The sequence below is a fragment of the Malaclemys terrapin genome, chromosome 14 (genome assembly GCF_027887155.1).
Source record: "Malaclemys terrapin pileata isolate rMalTer1 chromosome 14, rMalTer1.hap1, whole genome shotgun sequence".
NCBI classification, from domain to species: Eukaryota; Metazoa; Chordata; order Testudines; family Emydidae; genus Malaclemys; species Malaclemys terrapin.
In genome coordinates, this window is record NC_071518.1 from 25,598,747 (window position 1) to 25,617,004 (window position 18,258).

At 41.3% G+C, this 18,258-nt stretch overlaps 1 protein-coding gene across 8 annotated transcripts in view; it reads right to left on the minus strand.

Moving 5' to 3' along the window:
* Positions 1-18,258, minus strand: part of LOC128848991 (ATP-binding cassette sub-family C member 12-like) — a 108,500-nt gene that overhangs the window by 14,474 nt on the left and 75,768 nt on the right. For 7 of the 8 annotated variants that reach the window (XR_008447141.1, XR_008447142.1, XM_054049307.1 and 4 more), the window contains 9 exons: positions 13,295-13,429; positions 13,089-13,191; positions 12,937-13,008; positions 10,685-10,774; positions 9,218-9,321; positions 5,753-5,959; positions 3,686-3,912; positions 2,147-2,284; positions 3-189 (listed from right to left, as the gene is read on the minus strand). Coding sequence is in view for 6 of the 8 variants with exons in the window: in XM_054049307.1 (XP_053905282.1) it covers positions 3-189; positions 2,147-2,284; positions 3,686-3,912; positions 5,753-5,959; positions 9,218-9,321; positions 10,685-10,774; positions 12,937-13,008; positions 13,089-13,191; positions 13,295-13,429 (1,263 nt within the window). In the remaining 2 variants the exon portion in view is untranslated. The remainder of the gene's footprint in view (positions 1-2; positions 190-2,146; positions 2,285-3,685; positions 3,913-5,752; positions 5,960-9,217; positions 9,322-10,684; positions 10,775-12,936; positions 13,009-13,088; positions 13,192-13,294; positions 13,430-18,258) is intronic. The other variant, XM_054049305.1, reaches the window with a different exon arrangement.

The window sequence follows — 18,258 nt, forward strand, 5'->3', positions numbered from 1 at the left end:
ACCTGAATAATATAGGACAAAGCCAAGCCTTTTGCTGCAGTACTAATAAAAGAAGGGCTCAAAGCAACAAATAATGCCACAATGAAGGTTACCAAGGTCATGAGGATATCCGTTCTAATCGCAAACCAGCGTAGTGCATAATTAAACAGCAGAAAATGGCTGCAGTTTTCATCATTTAGCATTTTAAACCTGAAATGAAAATAGATGAACATTTCTGATAATCTAAAAGAGGTTTTAACACGTTAACACAAGTTCCATTCCGCCTAGTGAGTTGGTGACGTAGATATTTTCATGACAGCCTTCATGCATGTTTTATTCTACTTACTTAAAATATTATGCAAACACAGTTGAGTAAAACAGGAGATACCACAGCTTCGTATGAATTTTTCAGGAATTGATTTATATTGCAACATTTTTCTAAAGGGAGGCTTCCATAAGTCCCAACCTCAGGAACAGAAATGATCTACTGTATCTGGACAAGACCCACAAATACTGATAGGGCAAGACTATGTACAGATTTAGGAGCTCTGGGAGTCTAAAGGGGCCTTAAAGTGTGTGTAAGTGTAATTTATGCAGTGTAAAGAGCCATCAGTATAGATGAGAATCAGACCTTTAATGAAGTGTCATGGTTAACCTCAAAGTTCACATGACATGAGGTAAAACACAACAGTCCTTGTCTATGATCAGTGCTACATTGTGTTAAACATTGCATTAGTTAACCTGTGTTCTAACAACCTGTGCATTTAGACCCATAGGGGAAGTGGGAGCTTCCCTTTGGAATTTCAGGGGCTATGGATAGGGGCCTACTAAATTCACGGCCATGAAAAACGCATCACGGACCGGGAAATCTGGTCTTTTGTGTGTTTTTACCCTATACTATACAGATTTCAGGGGGGAGACTAGCGTTTCTCAAATTGGGAGTCCTGACCCAAAGGAGAGTTTCAGGGGGGTCACAGGGTTATTTTAGGGGGGTTGTAATATTGCCACCCTTACTTCAGCATTGCCTTCAGAGCTGGGCAGCCAAGGAGTGACAGGTGTTGGCTGGGCGCCCAGCTCTGAAGGCAGTGCCCCGCCAGCAGCAGTGCAGATGTAAGAATGGCAATATCATACCATGCCACCCTTACTTCTGCACTGCTGCCTTCAGAGCTCGGATAGCGGCAGCTGCTGACTAAGGGCCCAGCTCTGCAGGATACCAGGCCATCCTTACTTCTGCGCTGCGGCTGGCGGCCTTCAGAGCTGGGCTCCCGGCCAGCAGCTGCCATTCTCCAGCTGCCCAGCTCTGAAGGCAGCGCCACTGCCAGCAACAGCACAGAAGTAAGCATGGCAGTACTGCAACCCTCCCTACAATAACCTTGCGACCTCCCCACAACTCCTTTTTGGGTCAGGGCCCCTACAATTACAACACTGTGAAATTTCAAATATAAATAGCTGAAATCATGAAATTTACGATTTTAAAAATCCTTTGACCGTGAAATTGACCAAAATGGACCGTGAATTTGGTAGGGACCTAGCTATGGAATCTGAACCTTTAAGCAAACTAAGCAGGGTTCATAGTCAGTTCTGGAGAATAGATCTGACATGGTACAATTCATGAGACATCACAAATCAAACCCTAAAGGTCTGTATGTGTGGGTCTAGATAATTTTGAGAACCCACCAGTGAGAACTCATTGCCCCATGGCTTTTAATTCAGATCCTAGAAATTGCTTAAAACTCAGAAAGTAAAAATATTGCACAATGCTCAAAAGTGGACACAGAGAGATGGGACATATAGTGCTGTTTGTGAGACTTCTAAGAGTCCACGGTACAAACTAGGAGCATCATTTTACAAAAATGAAAAGCTGCAGGATCATTGCTGTTCTGCATTATAATAACGGAATGGTTTCATCAGTGTCACTTAGAGTGACCAGACAGGAAGTGTGAAAAATCGGGACAGGAGGTCAGGGGTAATAGATGCATATATAAGAAAAAGCCCCAAATATAGGGACTGTCCCTATAAAATTGGGGCATGTGGTCCTCCTAGTGTCACTGCATGTACAAAGACACAGTATCCACAAGCAAGTAAAGAATAACAATGCAGTGCTCTCTGTCCATATCAAAATGACAAACAAAACGAACAGGATATAATTGTAATGTATGCAGCTTACTGGTTGATATAGTCTTCTTTTTTATTATAAGCATGAATTACACTGAGGCCTTGCACAGAAGAAGTAATGTGTGAAAACCATGGAGATCTGCTAATGTTTTCCATTCTTTTTAGTTCTCTGATGGCTCTCTGAAAAATTCTGCAACAAAATGAAAGCAAAATGATATTGTAGGTGTTTATATGTCAGTAAGCCAATGGTATACATCACTGTCTCATGGCTAAAGCCAGTAGTCTGAACTGGAATCTCAAATGGCCTGCACTGGGGGAAAAGAGAGAGGAATTGCATTTCACATCCTTACCTGGAGCGCCTAAGTATGCAGAAGGAGTGCACATACCATACTATGCTCCACTCTGTGCCCAGTCAGCTTATCTTAGCTGGTCAGTGCCATGGCTTTACCGTCTTCCTCTCACCCCCCTGGAGTACCTTGTGTCCCCTGAAGGCTAAGAGGGAGCAGTTCCTAAGCCCAGGGACAGCTGCTGGGTCTGGCCCTAGCACTGAAGTACAAATGGAGGAAAGCTCCTTGTCTAAACTTAAAGTGAGTAGAAATTGTGAGTGCCTCCTGCCTCCATTTTTAAGGGCCCAGTTTAAAATACTTTAAAAGGACTGGATAATCAGAAGGGACTGGGTGCCCAATTTGAGATACCTTAAAGGGATTGGATGCTTAGTACTTTATGAAAATCAGGTCATTTCTATGTGTCTCAAATTGGGCACTCAAAGTCACTAATCACTTTTTAAAATCTTGGCTACGTGGATCCTCTCTGCCCCCCAGTGAGAGACCAGGCATAATCTAGGCCTTCATGTATATCATAATGTATTATGAGTACTGAAGTATGACAGTAGATTTTGAAAACTGCAAGAGTAATATCATCCCCTCTACTTCCAGGTACATAAGGGACGAGAGGCACGTGAGAAAAATACACGCAACATGTGGCCAGAAAACACGTATGGGGAGAGGAGCCTAAGCAGCAGCATCCCACTGAACATCCATCCTCCATATGAACAACAGAACTGTGGCTTGGTGCTTCCACTGTGAGGCTGTGGCTTTAAGCTGCAGTCTCCATAGTGTCTCCACTGCTGGAGATTATATAGCATGGGCTAAATCAACGCATTCCAGGTTACCTTGGCTATGCCTTCCCCTGCCAGCCTGGCTTATTTCTGTGGCTTTGGTCCTGATTGTAGACCTATAGGTTGAGGGAAGGTTATGGATTACTTCTGTCTCTGTAACATCATTTTGGGCAGACTAAGGGCTCTGGACTATATTGGCAGAAAACAGTGCAAGCAAAAGACTGAATTTAGCCCTTAGTATAGAAGGCAGTAAATATTTGATAGCTTCCCAGTTTCCACTGGCTGTGCCAGCTCTATGAGATACTGGTTCCTGTAGTTCTCACCCTCCAGTAAACCTTTACAAAAGAATTTATAGTATTTCGCAACTGGAGTTCAACAACAGATGTACATAAGAACTACAATTGCTATTGACTAGACCGCAAAGGTAATAAAAATTCTTAAAATAGTTCTTAAAGAACTAGCACATCAACTTACTGAAAGAGAATAACAAAAATAGTAGCTAGGACAACAACTGCAATTAGGAGGAACGGAAACACAATGGCTATTATGATTAGAATAGAGATCACCATAAAAAACTGCTGCAAAAAATTCTCTGCATGAAATGGAAGTCTCACATCCAATTCATCCATATCCTTAGAAAAACGGTTCATTAGCCTACCAGTGGGAGTTGTATCAAAGAAACTCATTGGACTCAGTAAGATCTGTGGATAAAGGGAAACAGCAGAATCAAATGACAGTCTTTGTCTTTTACAGTATTCAGAGTTTGTGTGATAAAATAGACACTAGTATAATCTTGACTAAAATGTAAATAAGAGAAACAGCAAACAAATGTATTATAGCTTTCACAACATCACATAATATTTGTGAAGCAGCCTTTGAAAATAGAGTAAGGGCTTATTTCCTGTTGTCATGATCATAACAGAATAAATGTACATGAGAATCTGAATGGTGAGGATCTACAGTTCACTTAAAAAGGAATCATTACAATAAGATATACTGTATAGGCCCTGATTCATCAAGGTGCTTAAACAGGTGTCTGACTCAAAGCAGGTGTTTGCAATGTTGTGGTAGCCATGTTGGTCCCAGTATATTAGATAGAGAAGGTGGGTGAGGTAATATTTTTTATTGGACTAACTTCTGTCGGTGAGAGAGACAAGCTTTCAAGCCACACAGAGCTCTTTTTCAGGTCAGAAGTGCTCTGTGTAAGCTTGAAAGCTTGTCTCTTTCACCAACAGAAGATGGTCCCATAAAAATATTACATCACTCACCTTGCCTCTCATAGCAGGTGAGTAGTTCCATTGAATTTGATAGAACTATTCGTATGCTTAGAGTTGGGCACTTACTTAAGTACTTTGCTGAATCAAGGCCTCACAAAATATAGGAACAAAGGACAGGTCACACCAGATTAGATGAATGAGGTAAAATTTTCAAAAGCACCTAGGTGATTTAGGAGTCAATAAGCTTTACAAAAGCACCAAAGCAGGTTAGGTGCCTAGATCGCAGGCCCTGACTTTCTGATTTCTCCGGGAGTGCCAGACCCCCGCTCTGCCCCAGGCCCCGCCCCCACTCCACCCCTTCTGCCAAGTGCCCATCCCCGTACTTCCTCTTCCTGCCACTGCTCCTCTCCCAGCTCTTCCCACCCCGTTCCTCCCCTGATCATGCCCTGCCCTCACTCTGCTTCTTCCTGCCTCCGCTCCTCCCCCCAGCGCCTCCTGCCCACTGCTGAACAGTTGATCAGCAGCAGGCAGGAGGCACTGGAGGGGAGGGAAAGGAGCTGATTGACAGGGCCTGCCGGTGGGTGCTGAGCCCCACTATTTTTTTTTCCATGTGTGTTCCAGCCCTGAAGCAACCACGGAGTCGGAGCCTATGGCCTAGATGCTTAGGCACTTTTGTAAAGCCCACTAGGCAACTATCTGCATCTTTAGACACCTAAATAGCTTTGTAAAGCTGGCGTCACTTCTGAAAATTGGATTTAGGTGCTTTTGAAAATGTTACCCTTTGGCCCTCAGTCTCCAGTGCTGGGAGTGATTTTCAGTTGGATTTGAATTCCTGTCTTTTAGGCATTTTTGAACATTTTACCCATTGCCTTTTTTGTCTAGTAAAATGCCTTCAGCAGAGACCAATATCTGATGCTTCAGAGGAAGGTGAAAATCTGTATGGTGTTTCTATCCAATTGCACAGTGCTGTCACATGGTAATGTTGCAGTTTCCCTCAATAGCAATCATTTTAGGTCCAAGTTGCAAGAAGTAATAGTTTGCATTTACATAGAGTCTTTCATCTGAGAAGCTCTAAGCACTTTGTGAACATTAATTTAAAGTTTACAGCAACTGTGTTCAGAAGGCAGACATTATAATTTAATAGAGAAACAGGCACAAAATGTTCATATGTTCAAAAGGTCACACAATGAGACAGCAGCTGAACTGGCAATAGAACTAATGACCCCAGGCATCAATAGTAACTACTAAACCATACTCCATCCTTTTATAAGCTTATTATGGTAAATATCCCATAATAATGGTTAAAGCCATGTATTTTCCATACCTTATAAAATACATCATCATGTAACATTGAAGAAGCCTTTAACGTTGTCTTTGTGAAAACAAACCCTTTGATGATACTTAGGACAATCATGGTCACCATGCTTATTCCATAGACTAACTGGTAAAAGTGCAGTCTGGGGTTATCCGAGATGCTTCTCATGTCACAAATGGGATATTCTGTTTCATTACTCGGGAGGCTGCAGTTTGTCTTTAAAGCAAATGTGTAAAATACAGTGATTTAAATTTGAAAGCTTTTACTGATAAAATGATAAATGGATAGGGATAAAGGAAGATCGGATAGTTAAAGTGTAAGGATACCCTCATCTACACCACTTTCCCTATGCCTGAGTCAGAGCTGGGGTGGCATAGTGCTATTATGTCACCTTCAGACCACACTTGAATCTCTCTCCCCCCCTTACACAGTGAAATCCTCACAATGCTGCATATCCACTGATGTCATGCAGCCATAATGACTCAATCTCACCCAACATTATTACTTTTTGCAAAGAAAAAGATTTTCCAGTTTGAAATCCTACAGATTTTTGTAACAACAGTTCTCTGGCTATGTTACACATACCCCTTCACTAGCTTTCTCTTTTTTATTGTATTTTTTTAAGTTTTATAAAATTCATTTTCATTAGACAGTTCCACTTTTGCCTACATCTCATCTCTCATTTTTTTAACAACTTATCCTCCCATTCTAATTTGAATAGAAATTTATTTTTATCCCTATTAAATTATTTTGGACTTTTCTAGTTATCATGTATGTGTGTGTCACTTACCTCCACTAAATGGAATCAGAACTGCTCAACTGTATTTCATAGGACCCTATAGCTAACTGTTAAAGGAGAGTCCTCTGTGCAAGTGGTAGGGTCTTGTGCTTTTGGAGAAGTATCTGCATTCTATGTTGTTATCATTAAATTTTAAATTACTATTGTGTGGAGCTTAGTGACACCTGTGATGTTTCTAGGTCCCACAGCCTTGTTACTCTAGTAATATGATTTGTTAAGTACCATGTGTATTTATGGTGCTATATAAAATGTAATAATTTTGCCTCCTGAAAGCTGTAGTTGGGTTTTAAAATGTATACTTGTATATTTCAGCAGGCAGACAGCCACTGAAATCTAGAAGTCAGAGTTCTTACTTAAACTCTTTAAAATAAGGTAATGGCATGTTGTTAAGAGCCAATAGTTTATAACCCTGACTTTATTTTTTCCAGTCCAGTATGTACATCTATGGAAATAGAAGTAGTATTGACAAAGCTGTTATCAGAAAGACAATGATTCTTATTTTTCCGTGGAAATGTATATCAGATAAGGAAAAGTAAAGTCAAGAGTTTAAAACACCACTGTACCTTTAAAAAATTACCTTTACCTTATTTTGTCAGCCTAACCCTTGTTTATGAAAAACAACTGCGGATATCAGGAGTCTTTTAGCTCCTTGCCTTTGAAGTATCTTAAATATTGTAAATTTAAGAGGGGAAAAATTAATATCTATTTATATTTTCAGGGACACTGTCAGAGATATCCCTATTTAAAAAAAGCAAATTTTAACCTGTTAATGATAACACCTTAAATTATTAAGAACCAATTTTACTTTTCTCCATTAATTATATTCATATTTTGCATTTCCTTTAGCTTGAAGAATGAAAACAAATTGATCCTTTTTACTGGAAATTATGCTTCATGGTTCTGATGCATGAATACAAAGTTAATGATGCTTACTTCCTTTGTAGAGCATTTTGAGATCTACTGAAGAAACATGCTCTATAAAAGCTAGGTATTGTTATTATTATTATTATTATTTATTATTGTATTATAGTTTTGGGGTTATAAACACAGCATACTGGAACCTTATACAAAAGCTGTTTTCATTTACATTATTGTTAGGTTTTTCTGTCATTAAAAAACCCAAACACTTAAAGTTGAGTCACTGTCAGCTAGTTAATCCCCTTTTATGCTACATAGGGGCAAGTTTTTATACTTGCCTAAGCCTTACCTAGCTGCAAAGACAAGTAGAAAGAAGAAATTTCTCCCCAACAGTCTTTTGAAACTGGGATGATGCACTGGCCAGCTCTGGTAGTCAGCTGCCTGGCAAAGGGGGCAAGATGCTGGACCCCAGAAAGGGATGTTGCAAATTACTTCTCCCCAATCCTATGCAACTGGATTGCCAGGGAGGCATTGTACCTCTATGATCCAGGGCCTCTGGTGCCCTTCAGCTGGCGAGAAGGCACAATTTAGCTCTAAATTATTTTTATCTAATGATAATGGGAAATTTAGGTCTGATTTTGTTCCAGTAAAACATGTACAACAATAGAGCACTCAAACTAATACAAATCAGTACATGATTCATGTCCATTTATTTATATTCATTGTGAAAAAATGTGAAGCAATAAATCAGTCATATACACAGCTTTGAATTCCCAGCTAGTATGTCCTCAATTAGTATATAATTCAATACAATCAATTTGATTTTTATATGGCATACTTAATATGCATTATCTCAGAGTTCTTTACAGAGAGTTCATTCTATGCCAAAAAGGAAGGAAAAGTTTTTGAAGTGAAATTTAGGGTGAGTATGTGAGTCAGTGGGTTGGAGAGAGATGTCAGAGAATCCTAGATACAGGACATACAACAGCATCAGAGAAAGATTAACTTCTGGAGGAGCCCAAAATTGTAGAGGTGGAATGAGTGGGATAGGAGGGGATTAGATAAATGTGAGGCTAAAGGGACAGTGTGGATTGAGTACAGGGAAAGTGTTGCAAACCAGGAGGGCAATGTTGCATTGGAATGTGCAGGAGACTGCTGAAAGTGGCAGGGGTGATATGGTCCATTTACTTAGAGAGCGTGCACACAGCAAATGAAGGGGTGATTGTAGTGCCAATAGGCATACTGATAGTAGCTCTAATCGAACTAGCCTGGGTAACAATAGCGAAGATGTGGTGGCACAGGGTTCAGTGCAGGCTAGCCATCCCAGTTGAAGCCCACCAGGAACCCTGGGTGCACACTTGGGTTGCTAGCCCATGTTGAAGCTTGTGCTGCCCCATCTTCACTACTGTTGTTACCCATGCTAGCTAAAGCGGCAATCACACCATTATTTGCTCAGAGAGAGAGAAAGAGAAATAGTTTCAGCAATATGAATCTGAACGAGCATCGTGTAAATGATGACACATTGGACACTTTCAAGAGCAAGTTCAACGAAGTTCAGAGGAAGAGAGAGTGGCCCTCTGAAGTTTAGAGAGAAAGGATTTATGAAAACCATTTTAAAAGGAACTGCAATTGAGATGGGAAGAAATTAAGACAAATAAGAATTTCATCTGAAGCAGGGTTTGAAGGAAGCCGTCGAGCAACTGTCTTAATGCTACAGATGCTGGAGTTGAGCTTTATTATTCATATTAAATACTTCAAATATATGTGCAACTCTGTTTTTAAGGAGCAGAAATTTACAATTAAATTGTTACACTTACCCCTGAGCCCTGTTCTAGCCAGAAACTTAACCACCAATTGCTGAAGGTTGAGCAGCCAATCATCAAAATAAAGAGAAGCACAACAAAGGAAGATAGTATAAAACCTGCAAATGGAACAAAAGACTAGACTAATAACTGATGGTGTAAGAATGGTTAAACATACTATACTCATGTACCCTGTTCTCAGCAAAGACTTTATTGTTTAATCTGTATTTATTCTTCTCTTCCTATAGGTGCAGAACTGCCATTTACAAGAACATGGGGACAAGGAGTTAAATCCTGAAGTAAAGATCAAGGTAAAAAATGAATAGGGGCTTCTGAATTTAACCCATTAGCCCTAAGAAGGGGAACTGATATTAATTGTTTTTGGTATTTTCCAGAATGGTGGCTAAGGGCCAGATTCTGCAATCCTTGATCATATTAAGTAGCTCTTATTCAAGTGAGCAGTCTGACTGTACAAAATGTTAATGATTGTGAGTGTGGGTTTCAGAATCTGTTAGTAAATTAATGCTTGGGAAAACACTTGATGTACATATTAAAATCTATGCGTACTCACTGCGCACACACACCACATGATTCTTACTAAATTAACTAGCATTGAAATAGTGGGCAATGCTCCCTGGCTATAAACCCAAAAGGGGTTATAAGGATTAATAATTCATATTTAAAATCTGGTAAGTGGGTCTCACTCTCATTTATGTATGTTACTATGTGATCTGTGAACATAAATGCTTGTTTGCATATGCATATATGGGATTTGTGGTCAAATAGTTGTGTGTGCACTTTTACAGGCACAGTAATTGTGCCCCTGGCTAACCATAGGCCCAGACAGTATGTTTTATGTCAGCGAGGTAAAATCTTAAGGGTAAAAATATGCATACATATTTACATAAACACAATTTTCCTATATAATTGTAGGATTAGAAGTTGTCTTAAAGCAAAATCTCACAAACACCCTGGAAATCTGTGGGGTGTGTAAATCTGAACCCGATCCAGACCTGAATTTCACTGCTGACTTCTCTATCTAATGAGCTGGAACAAAACCCAGATGTGAACTATTCCAAACTTCAATCTTGAAATCCCAATCTAGATCCAAATTTTGCTTTTCAGGCTCCGCTCTGACTAGAACATTTCACATTTTCTCTCTAATAAATGTCAGAATATCTTAAATTATTACTCAATTACTCAATTTCTGTATAAAACCCAGTGATCTGCAATTCTAGGTTATAAATATATCAGGAGATTACAATGCTTTGTTTCTTGAGAAATACAACCATTGTTTTGTGTGTTTGTCTAATTTCAATAAGATTAAAGCAGGAAACTTTAACAGAGATCAAGAATGAGGCAATCTGAAACTGGAATGTTAGAGTTTAGATGTAGGGAAAAACATTGGAAAGGAATCCTAGCTTTAAAAATGGAAATATCAAAGGAAAAAAATCAGTATAAAGACATTTTTGCAGAATGTACCTCCAGATGCCTTAATATACGCGTGATAGGTTTTCCATGTCACTGAGCCTTCTTGTTTTTCCTCTTTTCTAACAAGTTGGTTTACAGGAGCTACCACACAAACAAAAAGCATACATTCGTGTAACAAAATTTTGACCCAATATCAAGGAATCCTGGGCGTGTTAAACCAAAATAAAAGACTCTGTATGCTAAAATACATATTTGTAACTTCATAAGAAACTCAATGAAATGTATTCCTTCTTTTAAAGAATCCCTACTGCCTCTGGATGCTGCCATATGGTAAATGCTCCCTCCTGTTTTATAATGGTTTTTGAATGACTAGAAAATCATGATGAGAATTAAAATGTAAATGATATGGATTTGCTAAAAATGATCGATAGCACATAGGTTTGAATGCAAAACTCTATTGACATTCCTGTTCTTCTTCCTCATCCTTGACAGAGCAATATGCATGCTAAAGCAGAATAAGAAACCACATTTTTCTGCTCCACCTAAGACAGTTATAAAACTGTGTATATCACTACACTGCTAATGTATAGAATTTGATGTGAAGGGAGAGGTTTTTTAGCTAAAATGTAATTTGCTGTCTAGATTAGTCCTTTACAACAGTGCTTCTCAAAGCTGGTCCGCCGCTTGTGGAGGGAAAGCCCCTGGCGGTCTGGGCCGGTTTGTTTACCTGCCGCGTCCGCAGGTTCGGCCGATCGCGGCTCCCACTGGATGCGGTTTGCCGCTCCAGGCCAATGGGGGCTGCGGGAAGGGCGGCCAGCACATCCCTTGACCCACGCCACTTCCCGCAGCCCCCATTGGCCTAGAGCAGCGAACCACGGCCAGTGGGAGCCGCGATTGGCCGAACCTGCGGACACGGCAGATAAACAAACCGGCCCCGACCACCAGGGGCTTTCCCTGAACAAGCAGAGGCCTGACTTTGAGAAGCACTCCTTTATAACATCCCTGTAACTTTGATTTAGCTTGAAAGTGTCTTTTGTTTGTCCTAACCCCATTATGTTTCCTTGAAAGGATTTTAAGAGCAGTTGAAATAACAGTTCCAGCCACTTTGGGCGATACAAATGAGAAACTTCTGTTCAGCATTAATACTGTGACCTTTGGTTCTACTGAAGGCTCTGGCTGGCAATTTAGCCAAGGTAATTTTAACTTCTTCATATTTGTGAGAGATGTTCTTATAAGTGACAGTGTCAGCTATGCAAATGAAGGAACAGTGTCAGTGCTTAAAAGTTTTCATCTTTCAGGACAGATAACAAAATGGGCTGTGTCTTATCTTCTCTCTCTCCTCCCTGCACTTTTTTAGCTACAACCCCACTCTTCCACAAGTTACATTTAATAAATTTCAAAGTTGCTCCTATTCCTCCAACCAAGTTGAAAAAACGTCTCTCAGGTTGCTTCACCCCACCAACATGGAAGGTGGAGGTAGGACTCTCTTACTGGGAGTCTCATTAGAAAACTCCCCACTCAGACTTACTACCTCTCCAGCAATGCCTCAGTTGGTCTACAATAGAGTGGAGGCACAGTGGCAGAGCAAATGTGGGGATGCTTGCACTGCAAGTGTCTGTGTTATGCTTGTTCCCAGGGCCGGCTCCAGCGTTTTTGCCGCCCCAAGTGGCGGAAAAAAAAAAGCCGCAATTGGTAGCACTTCGGTGGGAGCTCTACTGCCGCCGCTTCATCCTTCGGCGGCAATTTGGCAGGAGTTCCTTCCCTCCGAGAGGGACAGAGGGACCTGCTGCCGAATTGCCGCCGAGAAGCCGGACGTGCCACCCCGTTCCGTTGGCCGCCCCAAGCACCTGCTTGCTGCGCTGGTGTCTGGAGCCGGCCCTGGTTGTTCTAAAGGGAAGACATCAGCTTACAGTATTCTCAGTGTGGCATTTTTCAAAATATTAAATTAATCTAAAACTGTTCCAAGAAGTGTGGCGGCAATGATGATTGATCTGCCTCTCTGCCCATCAGGTCAGGAAAGGCAATTTTATTATTATTATTTTAGAATAATTATTTGTTTTGCAGTAATGCACCAACATCCCATTGTGCTGTACAAACAGAGCAAAAAGACAATGTCATCCCTAAAAGAGCACCTAATCAGAGCAGGCAAGAGGATCTGAGGAACAGAAACTAGTTGATGGACACAGCACATTTTGAATGCAGCAATCTCTTTCAAATCAGAAATCTATATTAATATACAATTAAATTTATTTTTTTAAAAGCAACAATTTGGAAAGATGCACAAGTGAATCTTTGTATCATACCTGTGTTATTTCCCCTTTGTGGGTCTCTTTCAGGTTCCTTTATGATGATTTCTTCATCAGACATAACAAAAGCTATGTGTATGAAAGAACAGTTAGTCTTTTTTAAACAACAGAGTATAGACAATTCTGATTATTGTCCTAAAATACATTACCAGGATTTTCAACTCCTCCATAAGAACTTCCTGAGGAATCACTCTTATCCTGAGTTTTGCTCGTTGGTTCTTTCATTGATCCAGTCAAAATAATTTCTGGGTCCTGTAAAATAAGAAAAATTTACTTGTGAGATCTGAAACCCTATTTTCAATATTCTAAGGCATGTAAAAGCAGAATATGTTTAAGAGTAAGGGCTAACTGTTACCTTTGCTTGCTCCATATAGAGGTTTTGAATTAGCTGAGCATAGCGTCCTTTTTCTTTCATTAAATCTTTGTGAGTTCCCCTTTCATATATTTCTCCATCTTCTAATAAAATGACTTCATCACAGAATTCTAAATACTACAGATTTTTAAGAATGGACCATTAATTCCATAAATATTGTAACTGCATTGGAAATAAATGCATGCGCGTAGTGTCTTCAAAGTGAATGATGGTAATTAACAGGTTTCATTTCACAGTTGGGAAAACATCAGCAATTCTAGGTTCATTTACTACATTCATGCAGGTGTCTATGCCTCTGTCTGTACTCCACAATTAATTGTGTAAAGGAATTATTTTAAAATTGCTTTCCAATACGATCAATTTTGTTTCAAAAATTCAGCCTAAATTACAAAAATAGCTTGTTTGGGCTCCACTGAAATTGATGCTCTTCCCTTTAATTTAGCCAACATAATGGATTCATTCCTTAGCTGTGTTTATAAATGGTGAGGGCCACTGAGAGGAAGAACTGTGAAAAGGGCACTTTCTATAACCCTGGGGCTGATTCTGTGCTGGACCCTGTGTAGTTAGCCCTGGAGCCTAAGGGCTGGCTATGATTCCAAGGATCTGATATATCAATTGGAGATTGTCAGAGCACAGTGGCACTCTGGTCACACACCCTTCTTGGCATGACCTCAACATGTCCCCTCTGTAAGTTCCTGAAGAGAGATAGCATAACAACTGGCTATGGTGGCTGTACTCCACCCAAGAATTTCTCCTTGGCAGAGGGTTTCCAAGCTGACTGCTTATGTTTTCTTTCCAACCTCTTTAGGCCAACTGAATGGCAGTGCAGAGCAGGGGCCAGGGCAGGTCTGATGCACTTAATTTACTAATTGGATTTCTATTTATTCTGTCTCTGACAAATCTGAACCAAATCTCCCCAAGTTATTAGTGTCACAGTTCTGCACATAAAGGGCAAATCCTGCCTTCACTGGTACAGGTACAGCAGCAAAACTGGTGTGGCTGCTGCACTAGAGGCATGGGGGGATGTTCAAACTGCAGAGGGATGCACCATGCCTCTGCAAGTTCTCTTCACCCTACTGGCTTCATGGAGTGGCGCTGGCTCCACTGTAATTTCATTGCCTTGATGAGAGTATTCTTCTTCCCTTCCTTGGGTGCTGAGGATTAGTTTTGCCCCATGAGTCTCTTAGAAAATTAACTTCAACAATCACCTTTCCTCAGCCTTTTCTGTCAAACTGTACTTCTTGCCAAGTTGGCAGGCCCCTTACTCTCTCCTCAAAAGACATGTCAATATGTGATCATTACATTATACATTCAGTTCAGATCTGGGCTCTGGAGTTTTGTGCCCCAGAATGTAATGGGACCTAAAGAACCTGAGAAATTTGAAGTAGATGACTATTACTCCTGGGAGAATTCTGCACCACTATGTATGCGCAGAATTGATGTTCAGCGCAGAATTTCTTTTCCTGCAGAAAATACATTCTGCCTAAGAAGTGCTGCAGTTCTGCCTTTCACCCAACAGAGGCCACTGTGGCACCAGAACAGCTATGTAGAATTTTTTGGCGCACAATCTCCCCCCACTTCCCTCTTTGAGAGCATTCTAGATTGTATAAGCAAGTCCTTGCCCCAGCCAGCCCCAGTTGATTTCAAGGAGGCAGTAGTGCAGTTTTTCTCAGCTCCAAATAAGTGCAACGTATGAGTTCAGTTCTTGAAGCGCACTCATATCACTGTCTCCTGGAAGTATGCACTGGTGCATTTGCACCATCACCACAGAGTTTTTTTCTTTAGGAAATAATTTAGGAAGATAAGAACACAGGCTCTGGTTCTAATGGGGACTTCAATCACCCTGACATCTGCTGGGAGAGCAATACAGCAGTGCACAGACAATCCAGGAAGTTTTTGGAGCATGTTGGGGACAACTTCCTGGTGCAACTACTGGAGAAACCAACCAGGGGCCGTTCTCCTCTTGACCTGCTGCTTACAAACAGGGAAGAATTGGTAGGGGAAGTAGAAGTGGGTGGCAACCTGGGCAGCAATGACCATGAGAGGTTGAGTTCAGGATCCTCACAAAAGGAAGAAAGGAGAGTAGCAAAATACAGACCCTGGACTTCAGAAAAGTAGACTTTGACTCTCTTAGGGAACTGATGGACAGGATCCCCTGGGAGGCTAATATGAGGGGGAAAGAAGTCCAGGAAAGCTGACTGTATTTTAAAGAAGCTTTATTGAGGACGTAGGAACAAACCATCCCAATGTCCAGAAAGAATAGCAAATATGGCAGGTGACCAGCTTGGCTTAACAGTGAAATCTTTGTTGAGTTTAAACACAAAAAGGAAGCTTACAAGAAATGGAAACTTGGACAGATGACTAGGAAGGAGTATACAAATATTGCACGAGAATGCAGGGGTGTAATCAGGAAGGCCAAAACACAACTGGAGTTGCAGCTAGCAAGGGATTTGAAGGGTAACAAGAAGGGTTTCTACAGGTATGTTAGCAACAAGAAAAAGGTCAGGGAAAGTGTGGGACCCTTAATGAATGGGGGAGGCAATCTAGTTACAGATGATGTGGAAAAAGCTGAAGCACTCAATGCTTTTTTTGCCTCGGTCTCCACAGACAAGGTCAGCTCCCACACTGTTGTCCTGGGCAACACGGTATGGGGAGGAGGTGAGCAGCCCTCAGTGGTGAAAGAACAGGTTAAGGACTATTTAAAAAAGCTGGACAGGCACAAGTCCATGTGTCCAGATCTAATGCATCCAAGGGTGCTGAGGGAATTGGCTGATGTGATTGCAGAGCCATTGGCCATTATCTTTGAAAACTTGTGGCAAGCGGGGGAGGTCACGGACGATTGGAAAAAGGCAAAGTATGAATTGGATGAATGGAGTGTAAGGTGGATAGAAAGATGGCTGGATTGTCGGGCTCAACGGGTGGTGATCAATGGCTCGATGTCTAGTTGGCAGCCGGTATCATGCGGAGTGCCCTAGGGGTCGGTCCTGGGGCCGGTTTTGTTCAACATCTTTATTAATTATCTGGATGATGGGATGGACTGCACCCTCAGCAAGTTTGCAGATGACACTAAGCTGGGGGGAGAGGTAGATACGCTGGAGGGTAGAGATAGGGTCCAGTGTGACTGAGACAAATTGGAAAATTGGGCCAAAAGAAATCAGATGAGGTTCAACAAGGACAAGTGCAGAGTCCTGCACTTAGGATGGAAGAATCTTATGCACCGCTACAGGCTGGGGACCGACTGGTTAAGCAGCAGTTCTGCAGAAAAGGACCTGAGGATTACAGTGGATGAGAAGCTGGATGTGAGTCAGCAGTGTGCCCTTGTTGCCAAGAAGGCTAACGACATATTGGGCTGCATTAGTAGGAGCATTGCCAGAAGATCGAGGGAAGTGATTATTCCCCTCTATTTGGCACTGGTGAGGCCACATCTGGAGTATTGCATCCAGTTTTGGGGCCCCCACTACAGAAAAGATGTGGACAAATTGGAGAGAGTCCAGCGGAGGGCAACGAAAATGATCTGGGGGTTGGGGCACATAACTTGCGAGGGGCTTGTTTAGTCTGCAGAAGAGAAGAGTGAGGGGTGGGGGGGTTGATAGCAGCCTTCAGCTACCTGAAGGAGGGTTCTAAAGAGGATGGAGCTAGGCTGTTCTCAGTGGTAGCAGATGACAGACAAAGGAGCAATGGTCTCAAGTTGCGGTGGGGGAAATCTAGGTTGGATATTAGGAAAAACTATTTCAGTAGGAGGGTGGTGAAGCACTGGAATGGGTTTCCTAGGGAGATGGTAGAATCTCCATCCTTAGAGGTTTTTAAGGCCCGGCTGGACAAAGCCCTGGCTGGGATGATTTAGTTGGTGTTGGTCCTGCTTTGAGCAGGGGGTTGGACTGGATGACCTCCTGAGGTCTCTTCTAACCCTAATCTTCTATGATTCTATAAATGAGGCCAGCTATATTAATGTATTATGAAGGATGCCTGCTAAAATAGAAAGTTTTTAAAAAATCAAGCAAAGCAAAGGCTTCTACAGCAATGTCAAATCAGCTAAGGTATACATATGTAGGTTTTTCTCTTCTTGTTTTTCTACATTTCTATTTATGTTGTTAAATGTTAAACACAAATATACAGATTGGGCAGAGTGGCCAAGTTAACATTGCTGTAGGAACCTCACATTTTGCATTTCCTGACTTTTTCTTTTCTTTTATCAGACCAACCTTAATGTTGCATTAATTTAGATTTTGGCATTTACTACATGCAATGCTAATGTCTTCCATTAGTGTAGGACATTCTCCTCCAGCTTTTGCTTCAAGGCAGTGTAAAATGTTGCTTCTGTGCCACCTGCTGGTACATTGCTTTTATATTACTAGCAACAACAACAACAAAAAAAGTGAAAAATGAAATGGGTGTATTAGATCAAACAAAAAAGCAACTCCTGAGACATATTTGCCATTAGGAAGCTATGAGAAATACATTCCAGTATAAAGGCTCTAATGCTGAACAAAGACATCTGTGCTTTAATTAAGATTTATTGAAAATTATGACTTTCAAAAGGGAGACATTTCCCTACTTCGTTAATGGAAGGAGGAGGGGCTTGAAGCACAGTACTTTAGACTGCAGAGAGATGTCTGCTCAAACACAAGGCTTTGTACTGTATGTCTGGTAAGCCTGGAGGTAGAGTTGGGAGGGGAAAGTTTTTCCTGCCCTGCAAAAAACAATTTAAGATTTCAAATGCTTATTCTTTTCTGCGTTGGGACAAACCCAAGAGCTTTTGAAGTTTTGTGCCTGTTCCCAGAACACCCACTAGCAAGGGCTCTCAGTGGGGACATGGGAGATCCAGGTTCAAGTCTCTGGCCTGAATCAGACAGAGCAGGGACTTGCACCTGTGTTGCCCACATCCTAGGAGGATGCCCTAACCACCAGGTTATTGGGTATGCTTGGGTGCATGGCTCTAGCAGGGT